We start from the raw sequence: 14,158 nt of genomic DNA on the forward strand, positions 1-14,158 counted from the left end.
TCGCACACTCCGTAAGTAGTGAGACAGACAGACAAGGCCATCGCCACGAGACCCAAAGACCAGGATTGCGATTGTATTGTCCAAAATTCACACGCGACAATGACGCTCGAAGTCCAAGTCGCCAAGCCCATCGATGGCCCCCAGCTCGCGGCCGTCTTCTTCGACGCGTTCTCCCATGAATTTGACCGGAAAATGCTTCCTCCTAACGAGCCAGAGGTGCGCGCGTTCATGGAGAAGACGATCCTCGGCGATTCAGAGAGTTCCGAAAAGGGTGTCACGCTAAAAGTGGTCGATCCCGCCCATCCAGACGTGATTGCTGGTTTCGCCAAGTGGGTGTTTCCTATCCGTGGATCGGATGCCAGTCACGATAGCCGGCCAGATCAAAGGCCTCCTAACTGGCCAAAGGGCGCGGACCCGGACTTGTGCAAGGTGTTTTTCTCGACGATGGAGAGAAATCACAAGAATGTTATGGGGGAGCGACCACATTACTGTACGTATAGAGATTCCTCACTGGTGGCGGCCGTGTAACCTCATAGAACTGCCTGGAATCGAAATATCTCGGATTGGAGATGTAGTCGCAGCAAGGAGGCACCACAATAGACTGACGCCAACAACAGATCTTGACATTTTGGGTGTTCATCCATCGTACCAAGGGCGTGGATTGGCGTCTAAGCTTTTGAAATGGGGCCTGGGGCGCGCAGATCAAGAAGGTCTCGAAGTATACCTTGCTGCTTCCCCCAGCGGCCGGCCGGTCTATGAGAAGAAGGGATTCAAGGTTGTCGGCAATCCTTCTTCGCCATATCCGGGCTATGTACAGGTTTGCATGCTTCGTCCTGTCCAGTCGAAGAAGGAGTGAGCAGGAGGGGCAGGAAGTTGGGCTGATGTTGGCGTTCATATGATGGGACAAGTTCATGTTTGATCTCGGCGTGAGGTGGGTGATTGATCATATCTCTCTAGATCTAGGGACGTGAGACCTCGTCGAGAATTATAAACACACTGTACATACTCAGATCACTAGAACATCTGCTCACCTCGTATACCACCATTGTCCACGGGGAATTAGACATGCGAGAAAGATCATGAATGGAATATCCCACTACACTGAATTTGACAATGAGACGAATTGTACAATTTCATGCCTCAAGAAGGCTAGGGCGAATAGTTGGTCATATACATGTCACGCTGGAGCTGGCGACGTCAAAAGTCCAAATGACGCCATTGCTAGTACACTCCAACCTGCACAGAATCGACGGATATGCACTTAGCCGCTGGAGGAGACCCGACCTACCTGGAAGCCCCTCTTGAACACTAAGTCGTCTTCGCTGGAGTTTGGTTACCTCGAGGATTGTGTTTTCTAAGCAATGCCCTATTACACTTATAGAGATCCTATCAGTTGTTGCAGAATTTCCCAATAAATCCTTGACTGAGAAGAACTGTGTCAAGATGACATCCGATTGAAAAGTTCAGTAGGGCGTGCCTCTCCAGTCGGTTGAACAATCAAGCCGTAATGACGTACGCTGGCTTCGAGTTGTTCGATCTATGGCCAAGTAACAACAACCTTGTGAGCTACCGGCACTAGCTTGGTATTTGAGGCGACCTGAGAGGAGTTTAAATATCGCGGGGAAGAAAGGTCACTTTTCTATCTTCAACTACCTAATATTCCTTCAATCTCATCTTTGTTCCACATTGATCAAGTGAGAATTCCAAACCCAGCCCAATTATCTACCGTCTATTCGAGTCACCACACACAATCTCACAATGACCAGAGTATTCATGTAAAGACAAGTCAGCTCCAAAATGGTGGTCGCATCACTTGGCTTACAACAACCTAGCACGGGTGCAACAGGCTACATTGGCGGGGACGCCTTGAGCGTGATCCACGATGCCCATCCAGACTACTCGTACGTAGCGTTGGTTCGCAGTGCTGAGAAAGCCGACCAAGTCAAATCCCGGTTCCCCAATGTGCAGACCGTGATGGGCGACCTCGATGATTCGGCGCTGTTGAAACGGGAGAGTGCAGCGGCTGATATTGTCCTTCGTAAGTCCAAACGAGGACCTTCTCGGATTGATCTGGATTCAGACTGACGGGGACTTCGCCGCTTTCTAAATACCGCAGACACTGCAGATGCGTCTGACCACGAAGGCGCGGCAAAGTCCATTGCGGCAGGTCTGGTGGCCGGTCACAGCCCAGACAAACCGGGTTACTGGTTGCATACGGGTGGGACTGGAATCCTCACTTTTGAGGATAGCGACAAGGAGTCATTTGGAAATAAGAGTGACAAGGTCTATAATGACTGGGATGGAGTCAATGAGCTTTTGACCCTTCCCGACCATGCCTTCCATCGCAACGTTGACAAGATCGTTCTCGAAGCCGCGGAGAAGCATGCGGATGTGCTCAGAGTGGCTTTGGTTTGCCCTCCTACCATTTACGGTACGACTCGTACATACCGACCGATGCCTTTGGCCTTGTACATTCGAGGGGTCTTGTTTTCTTTCTTTTTTTACTTTTTTCTCCTCGTCGAACGGGATAAGCTAATTCGAGCGGTGCAGGACGAGGCCGAGGACCCAGCTCGCAACGTGGTCGCCAAGTTTACGAACTGGCCAACGTCACTCTGCGACTTCAAAAGGGCCCAGTCATCGGAAAAGGCGACGCAATTTGGAATAATGTGCACGTCCATGATTTGAGCACGGTCTATTCACTGCTGGTTGAGGCTGCAGTCGCAGGCCGGACTGATAAGGGCCTCTGGGGACCTGAAGCCTACTATCTCACTGAGAACGGGGAGCACCGCTGGGGCGACCTTGCTCAAGCGACAGCACAGACTGCGGCTGAACAGGGTTTTATCCCCGAAGCCAAGGCGGAGCGCATTGACCTTGAGAGTGCGAAGAAGTACGCTGGCTTTGAGTCGTTAAGCTGGGGTATGAATTCGCGAGGTCGCGCACTCCGGGCGCGTGAGATTCTCGGGTGGAGACCATCCAGCCCTAGCTTGCTGGAGGAGTTGCCGGAAATTGTTCGAAGCGAGTGGCAGCGACTGCAGAAGTAAAAAGGCCTGGATATAGTGGCGGATATGACAGGTCGGGGAATCATGTCCAGAGTATCTCGTTGGGCAACCTGAGCGAGACCGCACTGTCCGGCCAGACCGGGGGGGGGGGCTGCATGTTGAGACTTGTCTGCAACCGCCACAACTGGAAGTAGCAGCCGAAGCAAATGCCGGCGGATCCAGCGTGTTGGCTGTTCAGCGACTGATTGGCAGAATTGATTTTCAATGAAGGCTGAATTTCCGAGCACTCTAGAGTGTAGACCGTAGTGATTCTAACAAGCCGACTCGAGTCATACCGCTGCCCAATCCACATCTCAGGTAATAGGGCGGTCAAACGATCAAGTCGGTGATGACGAGACCACGACTAAATTTGAAGAAATGAACCGGTCGTTTCTCGTCAGCGCTGAAGGAAACAAGAGGAAACAAGAATGTTCGACCGGTCTATCAATGGATAAGTCGGGTCAAAGAGATCCTTTGAAGACATTGAGGGATTAGGCTTCAATAGTGGAAGCTACCGAAGAGCCGCACCCGGTCGAGCTTAAGTGACGAGTTGCTAGTGTAGAAGGTTATCCGGAGGAGACATCTCAGTCCTCCGTGCGAAAGGATTCTCTTGAAGTCCACCTTAGCAGGCTTGGCAGAGCAGAAAGAGCGATTTGCCTAATGGAGGATATGGTCAATCACTCGAGACATGACACTTTGTCTGTCAGCGAGACTGCGCGTGTTCACTGATGAGGTCTTGGAACGATGAGAATTGCAAACTTTGACCCCCCCGGTCTGGACATCGGATGAATGTCTGACAGTTTGACATTTCGCCAATTCCCGCTGGCGGGACTTTGAACCGACCGCCGATCGCGTGGAAAGACTCTCAACGCGACGTCGGAGGAGCAGTTCAACCGGCTCGGCGCAATTAGGCGCTCCACGTCCCGCTCGGCCTCAATCTGGTATTCCCGATGTGTTGGTCGACGCCATGGGCAGCAAGGCGTCAATCCAGCGGTGGAAATGCGAGATGAGGTTCGTATTCGACATGCACATACTGTAGCTCAGGGCAAGAGATGCCGAGGAACGGCGTGTTTACGACGTGCTGTTAAGCCCGGGCCAAAGAGTAATCACTATTTTCAAGTGACGAAGCCTTCCTCAAGCACATGGAGAATAGAGCCTGATCATGTTTGCCGTGTTATATCATGAACGGATCTCGTCATCTCTTATCAACAGTTTGATATAAGTCTCAAGGTCCACCAGGCCGTTACAAACAAAATCATAATCGGCCAAAGGGACAGCTCAAACACATCTCTTCTGAGACTGGTCCAACCACCTGCAGCCTTATTCTTCTAGCCACTCATTCCCTCTAGTCACTGTGATATCTATCTCTTCAGACTCCCCTCGCTTCAGCCCCTGTTCTGTCTGGACTCATCTCACAATCATGGCTTCCCAAGACCCCTTTGTGAGACGTGTACCGGACTACGATGCCACAAGAACTATCAGCAACTCTGGTTCGACGAGCCCCAAGAATAAGGATGGCGATGCAGGGAGCCCCAAGTTCGCTTTGAGTCGACGAGGGCAGCTGGCGTTTTTCACGCTCGCTGTTCTCACTCTCATGGCTGCGTTGGATGGCACGTCTCTCTCAGTTGCTCTTCCAGTGAGTTTTTCTTTTCAGATGGAGTCTCTCACTCTAACGGCACCAAGCTCCTCTTGCTGACAAAAAATCAGATCATCGCCGACACACTTCATGGAACAGCGATTGAAGCCTTTTGGGCTGGAACCTCGTTCCTACTCTCGTCGACAGGTTGGTCAATCATTCTAAATCGAGGCAGTCTCATATGAACTGTAGGCTGATTTGCTTTCATTTCTACTCAAGTCTTTCAGCCAAGTTTTGCTTCACTGTCGAATATCTTCGGTCGTCGTCCCCTTGTTCTTATTGCCCTTTTGTTCTTCTGTGTGGGTGCGATTATTGCCGCTATAGGCAATAATTTCACATACATGCTCGTCGGCCGGACAATCCAAGGCATTGGCGGAGGCGGTATTATCGCCCTGAGCGAGATCATTGTGACTGATTTGGTCCCTTTGCGGGACCGAGGTCGATACTTTGGCATCATCAGTGCCATGTGGAGCATTGGCTCGGTGACAGGGCCAATTTTGGGTGGTGGATTTGCAGAGAAAGTGTCTTGGGTGAGCAACTACGCCAATATCTCGGGATGCATAGGAAGATCGGTACTGACCTCGTTGAAAATGTAGCGCTGGATCTTCTATATCAATCTACCCTTTGTGGGTGTTGGAGCCGTGTTCGTGATATACTTCTTGAATCTAAAGATCTTGCCATCTTCGTTGGCCGAAAAGCTTCGTCGTATCGATTATATCGGCACATTCATCTTTGTCGGCAGCATCTCCTCCTTTCTCATCCCGTTGACATGGGGGGGTGTATCATACCCTTGGTCTTCGTGGCATACCCTGGTCCCACTGTGTATCGGGGCTGCTGGTCTACTCGTCTTCGCCTTTTACGAAGCCCGCTTCGCCAGGGATCCAATCATTCCGCCTATGATCTTTCAGAATCGCACCGCGACAGTCTCCTTCATAGGGAGTATCCTGCAAGGTCTCATTCTATGGTGCACTCTATACTACCTGCCACTGTACTATGAGGCAGTAAAGGAGTACAGTCCCATCCTCTCAGGCGTCGCTCTCTTCCCAGAGACTTTCACTGTGGCTCCCAGTGCAGTTGTCGCAGGCATCTTGATTACCCACACAGGGAATTATCGATCGGTGATTTGGGCTGGGTGGTTGATCTCCACGATTGGACTGGGACTAATGTGCATCATCAAGCCCTCAACCAGTATTGCGGGCTGGATCCTACTCAACGTCGTCCCGGGAATCGGTCTCGGTCTCCTCTTCCCCTCGCTCGGCTACGCTGTCCAAGCCTCAGCGGCCCCCGAGAATCTCGCCATCGCCGTCGCTATGTTCAGCTTCTTCCGTGCCATGGGTCAAGCGATTGGTGTCGCTGTGGGAGGAGTCGTTTTCCAAAACCGCATGCGGCAAAATCTGCTGGGATACGCCAATCTGGCGCCCATGGCCGATCAGTATAGTCAGGATGCGGCCGGCTTGGTTCAAGTCATCAAGGCGATGGCCGAGGGACCAGACAAGTCCAATCTGAAAGAGGCTTACACCGACAGCCTGCGCATTGTCTGGGCCGTGTGTTGCGCGGTGTCCTTTGTTGCTCTGGTGCTGAGTCTCTTCACCAAGTCTTACGATCTTGACCAGGTGCTCGATTCGGCTCAGGGTCTACGAGAAGGAGAGACTCAGCTGCCACGAGAGAAAGATATTGAGATTTCTTTGGATGAGACCAACCAGCGCACGCCCTGGGCGTATTGATTCTGAGAGATTAAGAAATTGCATGCATTGATTTCGTGCTTGCGTATTGGACGTCATCGAATTGTGCATTGCGGATTTTGCAACTTCTGGTTTCTGGTCCCCTGAGTGACCATCTTGTAATCCTACACCCTGCACTTACTAGCCATGCAAGATTTACGTATAAAATAACGATAAATTCGCCTTTTGGGTTTGAGATAAGCCGCCCTTGCTGTATTTACTCCTAATATACACTTTGAGTTCTCCACTCATGCATTCTTCAAACCATGTTTAATGTTCTTGTATCAAGCTGAAATGGAAGATGATGCCTGAGCTATTCATGATCTTAGTAGAAGGCTGGTTGGTCCTCACCATGTAACACCGAGACTTAACAGTTGATCTCTACTACACCAACATAGAAGAACTGAGGTCGCGTGATGCACCATCAGATAATTCTTGCACTCGGTCGATTCAATTTATTACAATTCAATTTCGACCAACGAGCTACAGACCCCCGAATGAACCATTAAAAAAAGAGACGCCCAGACAGCCTCGCCACCAAGCCCTTTTGAGAAGAGCTCTCGGCAACGCCAGATATGCACAGCCATAAACACAGCATGTTAAAAAGCAAAGCTAGTCGTAAGTTCATAAAGTGAGGACAGGATAGATCACAGAAGTAGACAACAATTCCAAGCATCATTCGCGGCCCAGAACTCTCAATCGTTCCTTGAGGGCATCCATTTCACGATCAAGACTAGTGCCCACTCCTTTGTTGGCCCTCTCCATCTCCAAGTCCTTGAGCACGATCGATCGATACACACCATCTCCATCCGGCGCTCCAACAGTCACCCAGACGAACTTGGTCCCGTTGCTTCCACCGGATACGCGATCCTGTGTTCCTTGCCAGAACATCTCCGTTGGCGTCAGTTCTTCTCCGGATGCAGACACGCACGGTGGACGACCGCCCAGTCTCCCGTATCTGATCCAATCTTTCAGCACATCTCGGATGAAATCGATTTTTTGCAGGAAAGAGTTGGCCTCCAGAATTTCACGAATGCGATCCTCGACGGAATTGAGAGACTCCCCATTGGCGATACTCAAGAAAGTCGCTGCTTCGTCTGAAGCCACAGCGCGAGTGTCGAACCCCGCTGGATGCATCTTCCCTTTCGCCGTAAAGTAACGTGCAGCAGAAGGCGAGAGATGATAGAAGTCAATCCAAGGGGAGGAGCTGCGAGTGCGTCCGGGTGCAATTACGAGCTTCGTATGATCAGGAAAGTTGAATTGGAAAGCACCATCCCCAAAGCCCCAGATTCCGACATTTCCGAGTCGTTGGTAGAATTTGATGAATTGCCCACTGCTAGGTGTTGGCAGTTCATCACCCATCCCTTCATCACCGTGGCGGCCCAGCGACCCGATCATGTATTTGCCGAATTGATCCACCAGCTTCACTCGCTTGATCTTTTCAAGATCAGAGCGTTCTGCTTCGGAGCCAGACGTGGCACGGAGCTTCATGACCCTGGACGTTCGCGCGTCGAAAAGTGATGTGTCGATCACGGCACGTCGAATGCCGCGACAGCCTAGTAAGCTATCGTCGCGATTCTCGTAAAATTCAATCGGTGCGCCAGCTCGAGGGACAAGTTGATCTGCCTCTGAATAAGGGACGCCCTTCTCCTCTGATGTGTCGACACTGCGTGCTTTGCGACGAATATGCCTCTCCCCATCTCGAATGACCACGCTGGTTGCCGGTCGACCATTTTCCCCCTTGAACACGCATCCCACACTGCCATCGTCCAGAACGTACCCGATTCCATAGCGATTGGTGTAATCTACCCACTTGATCACATATGCGTGAGGTTGCTTCCTCGAACCAACCCGGCGACGAGTAGGTCCTTGGTTGACAAGATTTGTCAACATAATTCGCAAGCTGTTGTTGACGTCGGATAATGAAGTGCCTGGCAGGTCATGACAGACATCATCGTGATGAAAAAGTGGACTGAGACCCAGACTAGAGCGTGCCCTTTGCGACCTGCTATCAGTTCGAGTGAGACCGTCCATCGGAGTCAATGATTTAGTGTTCTGGCTAAACGAGAGAGCAGATTCAGTCGAGCTGGGTTTTGATGGCTCTGCTCGTCCCGCTGCAGTTCTCGAATCAGGACGCGACGCGGATCGAAGTGAGCCCTGCCGACTGACAGTACGACTTTGCTCAGCAATTGCTGGCATTCTGCTCTCGCTGGTCGGCACGGCAGACTGCAAGCCTTGATTGGCGGCCTCTAGTCTGCGCGACTGCGATCTGGTCTTCCCTATTGTAAGCCCGGATGGCATACTTGTCGATTTGGCCAGCGGAGGGGCAATCATTTCACGAGTTGTAGGGGCATTCGATGCAGAGACCATTCTTCGCGCACGAATGGGCCGTTCTGCAAGACCACCAGCTGGTACATTCGAATGCACGGAGGCCGCAGGATCAAGCTCCACTGTATCACGAATCAGTCTTGCGGTGGGATCTGGAAACTCCACCACAACCGGTGCTCGTCGAACTGAGGCCATACCAGGGCGAGCCTGTTGTCGCAGGGTGGCGGCGTGATTTTGACCCTCCATTCGGCGTTGTTGTGCAGCTGCCAGCGCCACGTTTGTTCGAGAGCTTGCAACGGCTTTCGAGCGAAGGGAAAGGCTGCGTCCGGACACTGCGCTGTCGTCAAGTCCGCGATCTTCGGTACGCAGCGTTTTTCGAGAACTCTCCATGTGGCACCAATCGCCTTCAATCTCATGAGGCCAACGGTACACAAAGTCTGTTGGTAGCGGCACTTCGGGTCTTAGACCTCTGGCGTCCTCGGTCTCGCACTCCGAGTATGCCGATTTGGAGCAGTTCCTGCCTACCGACTTGCGAGCCGTCCCATCTGGCTTCCTCCCCACGCCGCACAATGAATAGAATGCCGCCCTGCATGAGTGGTAACGTTGAGTCGGATCATCGACTTGTTGAATGTACGCGCGAAGCTTCTCGTCAAAGTCCAGTCCGTATCCGTTGACCATGCAGTCACCACGGGGCGATTGATCTTTCAGCCATATTGGCTTGTTGAATCGACATGCCGGGTCCAGTTGTCGGGGAATGCAGCCATCGTACATGTTGAAGAAAGCATGTTCCACAATGTCGTCGGGGTCTGGACGTTCCTCATCGACCAAATTCAAACAAGCACTGACTAGATCCTTCGCCTCCTCCGGAATGAAGTTGGTGCTCTCCGACTCTTTAGGCCACACGTAAGTCAAGCTCCGAACCTTTTTATAGATTTCTTCCTGTGTTTTTGATTGAAAGGGTGGAAAGCCGGTGAGCATTGCAAAACTATAATCCTGTCAGAGATTGCCTGCTTGAACAACGGTGAGCCATCGCTTACCAAATGACACCGAGCGACCAAATATCGACTTTCTGAGTGTGGCCTCCTTTACTCTTGTCAAGAACTTCAGGTGCGATGTAATTTGGTGTGCCGCATAATGTATTTCGTCTCTTCGCGTCCTTGTCTGAGAGAATCATTGCTGCCAATCCGAAATCTCCAATCTTTATATTCATATTGCGATCGAGGAACAAATTTCCCATTTTCAGGTCTCGATGCGCCACGAAACGTTTATGCAGGTATTTCACACCCGCACATAGCTGGATCATGAAACGTCGTACTTCGGGCAGGCTGAGACAGCGGCGCTTCCGGACCATGTCCATGACCGATCCGTTCGGACACAGTTCGAGAACGACGTATGTGCTCTGTTTGAAGGCGAAGGCCCGGTAGAATTGAACGATGAAAGGGTGGCGCATTTTCGAGTGAATCTGGAGCTCTGTGCGAAACTACATCAAAGGTCAGCGCACGTGCGGGGTCGAAAACGTCTTCATATAAACAAGTCTCATTGTACCTTTTCTTCCATCTTTTTCTGAGGCATGTGCGACTTGACAACTTTCATTGCAAAGACGCGACCATTGCGGGCTAATGTTCCCTCGTAGCACACCGCGAAGCCGCCCTTCCCCAGAAAGCCTCCAATAATGTAATCCTCTCCATCTTCCTCGGGTTCTGTCACCCTTGATGGTGGTGGATCGGCATGATTCTTCGAGGTGGAGGAAGGTTTTTGGGTCACTGGAACGGCACGTTTGTCGGTCATCTTATGGTCTGGCAAAGCCTTCGGCTTTATCGTTAGATTGGTCGATCGGGGCGAAAGAGCTTCCATCCTGGATCATGTGGCAGCGAGGATCCTTCGTCGGAACACAGCCAAGACTGGGACGGAACGATTTGTCTGATGGGAATTACTTCGTCGACGAAGAGTTAAGTAGAAAGGGTATCACAGGGTATGCATTGGTGCAGGAGATGGGTATTAGAATGCAGGTCGCGATTTCTGCAACGGCACAAGAGCATTAACATCTGTCCCGACTTCCAGTTCACATCCACCCGACGAAAAGTCATGCAACCGAGCAGTCCCCCGGTCGGCCATTCGAGAGTAGGGATCTCACCGTAATGCAATACGCTGAAAGAACGGAAGCACTGTACAAACAACTCTGGAGTGAAAAATAGGACTCGGCAATAAATCGGCAGGGACTAAAAGCGGAGAAGCGGATGAAGCCAAAGTGAAGACCTTGAATCATAATACATTTCCCGTTCGGGAAAACAATAAACATGTGCAATTGGTCACGTGACTCCATGGCAACCCAGCCTGCGTGCAGTATGTTAGACTCAATGTGACCCCGATTTGCTAACTGCTACATTGGTTTACTCATGGCGCTGGGAAGCTCTATATGTATACTTAGCTCTAGGTGTGTGCGTTTGCATCTCACGTCATGTTGGCAATAGAGTGAGAGTGATGTTCCATCTAGAGTCAGGCCAGACGAAAAGAAACCCCCAACTCGACTCACCGATGTATGGAATTCCACCCGTGGATATGCTGTGGAGTCGGTCTGCTCCAGCAGGAGCGGCATATTGTTGATCACCAGCCGACCACTCCAGTCCCGTCGCCTCCCCGACCCGTAATATATATCTTCTCCAGCCCAAGGTAGGTGTTGCTGCCTGAGGAGTTGGTCGAGTGGTAATGCTGAAACCGAGGTAGATAGGGTGTAAGCTCCAGGCCATGTCTATGCAGGGGCGCATGATCGGATTGATATATTCAAGGCAGTGATTTAATTCAGTCTGACCAATCCAAGGTAGGTGCACGTTGATGCAATTTCATGTTCGAGAAATCCCCGCCCGCAGTGGACGCCCTGCTCGGCTGCCTGAGTCTTTGAAATAGTCAGTAAGGGCCCAGTTGCAGGTTCTCCTAATGGAAGATTGCCATCTGTCTCTCCATCTTATCAGTTCCCTCGGGCTGTAGGTATCCATCTGCTCTTATAGTTTGTACATTATCATTCTCCCAGGTCCATGAACATTGGCCGAGCGATCACCATTGAAAGAAGGCTCTAATCCATTTGGTGGTAATCTCGCCGGCCTGCAGGGCGACCTGTCATCAAGCCAATTGCTGAACCTCGCGATCCCATTCTTAAAATGTATTATATGTGCAATGACGGCGCATGTGCTGACTCAACATGGACCAGACCCCTGAATCTTACCAGTATACGTCGCGAATCATATCGATCGCCTCGGAGTCGGTGCCGGAGTTTAGACTCGGGTTTGTCGGGTTTGCATGTGGTGGGGCTTTGCTCAGCCCGTGGCTGATCGCTGTCACGAGCAACTGCAGTGGACAATCGTCGAGTTGAAGCTTCGAAGTTGCACTCGAACACTGCAAGCTGTCTTGTCTGCAAACACGATGTCGCTAACATTGAAATTATCGTCTCTCGCGATTCGCACTCTATCAAAACCAATTGCGGTAAGTTCGCAACACGAACACTGGCCCTGCACACCTTTATTCCCCGGAGCATACCAGCTGACAGCCCTGCAGAACCAAATCAAGGCACAAGCTCGTGAACATGAACGTTTTCGGAAAATCTGCGTATCAATGGCGCAAGCCCTCCATCGATTCGATATGCGCCTGCGATTAGGAAATATACGTGACACGAGCGCGGTTCGAAAACAGGTCCAAGCAGAGGCTGAGTTCAAGAAGCACATTCCGACCTCCCCAACGGTCAAAACCGAGGCTGCCACCAAGGCTGAAGAGGAGGCTCAGGCCAAAGCCAAAGCCGCTGCAGAGGAAGCGGCGAAACCGGCACATTACCGAATTCGACCGTTGTCCGAATCCAAAGCCATCGAGTCGGGCGCAAACTTCATCAGTGAATCCTTCCTCTTCCTTGTGGCGGGCGGTCTGATCGTTTTCGAGTCGTGGCGCTCACGTCGCAAGGAAAGCACTCGTCGAGAAGGCGTCGAGGATCGCTTGACGGAACTTGAACAATCAGAAAGGGTTGCCAAGGAGGCTTTGGTCGCGTTGGAGAAAGAGCTACTGTCCCTCAAGATGAAGCATGGCGAGGTATCAAAGGCTACACACATCCTGCCTCGCGAAGTCTGGGAGGTTGTTCCAGAGGCAGACGAACCCGTGGTTTCAGAAGCGTGGTGGACGCGCATTGTCTCTTTGAATCCTTTCACCAACAGTTCTGCGACCGCCAAGACAGATGCGGAGTCATCACAGAAGCAACCCGTGCCTGAGAAGCAAATCTCGCCCGTCGGAGTCGCTCACGGAGGCAAATCATAATCTTTCTGGTGGACTTTTGGTCAGCTGGAGGACACCTCTACCAAACCATCAACTCATCGACCTGGTATCTTTTTCGAACTTTGACCTTGCATCACTTTCTAGCGTTGAATGCCCTCCGCTCTGCACATATATGTATTTTTGAGGATTTGGCGTTACAATAGATTGATTTCTCATGTCTATCTGGGTAGAGGCACATATGTGTTGGAGCAGATGTCAACAACTTTTTGAAGAAATTACCTACCGCGCGAGTCCACGCTCTCGCCATCGTTAAACATGGCACATCGATCAGCCGCACGACTACGCAAGGTGTAGGCCCTGACGGGAGCAGTAAGCCAGTGACTCGTGTAAGAACACAACGACTACCATGGTAGGAGAAATGGACCTATGGATTGGCTCGGTTGGTAATCCCTCCCTCTGGGTACGTATTCGGCAACCTTCTAGAATCCGCCGATCACTTTCCGAAAGCGTGACAGAAATGGTCCATTTCCTGTGGCTCGGACTCCAATTTACTTCTCGGTGGAATCCACTTACGGTCTCTGGCGATTTTCATCCAGGTTGGCATTCTCAGCCCAATTACTCCTCTCATGGACAAGTCCAGTCTTTAGACTCAACTCTTCGAATATCTCGAATTAAATCAAACAGAGACTTACAGCAGTTCGATAGCGCTGACGCCTTCTGAGCATCCAGGAGTCAGAGCAATGGCGGGGATACCTATCGAAGAAGACGCGCACGTTTGAAAAGGGAAGCATTGTGGAGATCAATGAGGCTCAAGCAGCCCACGGCTAGAGATGGACGTGTTCAAGGGGCATTGCACGTTCCGCCAGGGACTCGTGCCTGCAAGTGGATGTCCAGTCACTATGGAGGATGAGACCTTTTGTGCTGCTGCCAGAGACACACTGTCTTTGCCCGGATGTACTCCAATATCGACAGCGCAGGCCTCTCCCAGTAAGCACGTGCCCTGTGAGGGTGTTCTCAAGACCAGTGCTTTGAGGGTGTTTCTCTTCTCCAAGGCATCTCCTATTTCAGTGAAGACTCTATCAAGTGAATAGGCATTCACCACCGTCTGTAATCAAGATACCGTTGGGCTTCACTTCTCCGCTGGTTCCGTCTCTATTGTCCATGCCTAATGACGTCGGTGCATG

At 51.3% G+C, this 14,158-nt stretch overlaps 5 protein-coding genes across 5 annotated transcripts; 4 read left to right on the plus strand and 1 right to left on the minus strand.

Annotated features, from left to right (window-relative positions):
* Positions 1 to 99: 99 nt before the first annotated feature.
* N7539_008278 (uncharacterized protein) lies at positions 100 to 856 on the plus strand (the record flags this gene model as incomplete). Its single annotated transcript, XM_056937878.1, has 2 exons — positions 100 to 490; positions 618 to 856. The coding sequence occupies 2 exons, from the start codon at positions 100 to 102 to the stop codon at positions 854 to 856; spliced, it is 630 nt and encodes a 209-aa protein (XP_056786970.1).
* A 941-nt stretch (positions 857 to 1,797) lies between these two features.
* On the plus strand, positions 1,798 to 3,041 carry N7539_008279 (uncharacterized protein; the record flags this gene model as incomplete). Its single annotated transcript, XM_056937879.1, has 3 exons — positions 1,798 to 2,038; positions 2,117 to 2,468; positions 2,543 to 3,041. The coding sequence occupies 3 exons, from the start codon at positions 1,798 to 1,800 to the stop codon at positions 3,039 to 3,041; spliced, it is 1,092 nt and encodes a 363-aa protein (XP_056786971.1).
* A 1,417-nt stretch (positions 3,042 to 4,458) lies between these two features.
* Positions 4,459 to 6,398, plus strand: N7539_008280 (MDR family MFS transporter; the record flags this gene model as incomplete). Its single annotated transcript, XM_056937880.1, has 4 exons — positions 4,459 to 4,674; positions 4,746 to 4,821; positions 4,894 to 5,204; positions 5,271 to 6,398. The coding sequence occupies 4 exons, from the start codon at positions 4,459 to 4,461 to the stop codon at positions 6,396 to 6,398; spliced, it is 1,731 nt and encodes a 576-aa protein (XP_056786972.1).
* Positions 6,399 to 7,070: 672 nt separating this feature from the next.
* N7539_008281 (PLK family serine/threonine-protein kinase) lies at positions 7,071 to 10,577 on the minus strand (the record flags this gene model as incomplete). The annotated part of the gene is made up of 3 exons (XM_056937881.1): positions 7,071 to 9,708; positions 9,761 to 10,203; positions 10,269 to 10,577. The coding sequence occupies 3 exons, from the start codon at positions 10,575 to 10,577 to the stop codon at positions 7,071 to 7,073; spliced, it is 3,390 nt and encodes a 1,129-aa protein (XP_056786973.1).
* Positions 10,578 to 12,140: 1,563 nt separating this feature from the next.
* N7539_008282 (OPA3 family protein) lies at positions 12,141 to 13,016 on the plus strand (the record flags this gene model as incomplete). The annotated part of the gene is made up of 2 exons (XM_056937882.1): positions 12,141 to 12,200; positions 12,273 to 13,016. 2 exons carry the CDS (start codon positions 12,141 to 12,143, stop codon positions 13,014 to 13,016), a joined length of 804 nt encoding a protein of 267 aa, XP_056786974.1.
* Positions 13,017 to 14,158: the final 1,142 nt, after the last annotated feature.

Source organism: Penicillium diatomitis (assembly GCF_028827545.1).
Source record: "Penicillium diatomitis strain IBT 30728 chromosome Unknown utg000012l_segment0_segment0, whole genome shotgun sequence".
Lineage (NCBI taxonomy): Eukaryota > Fungi > Ascomycota > Eurotiomycetes > Eurotiales > Aspergillaceae > Penicillium > Penicillium diatomitis.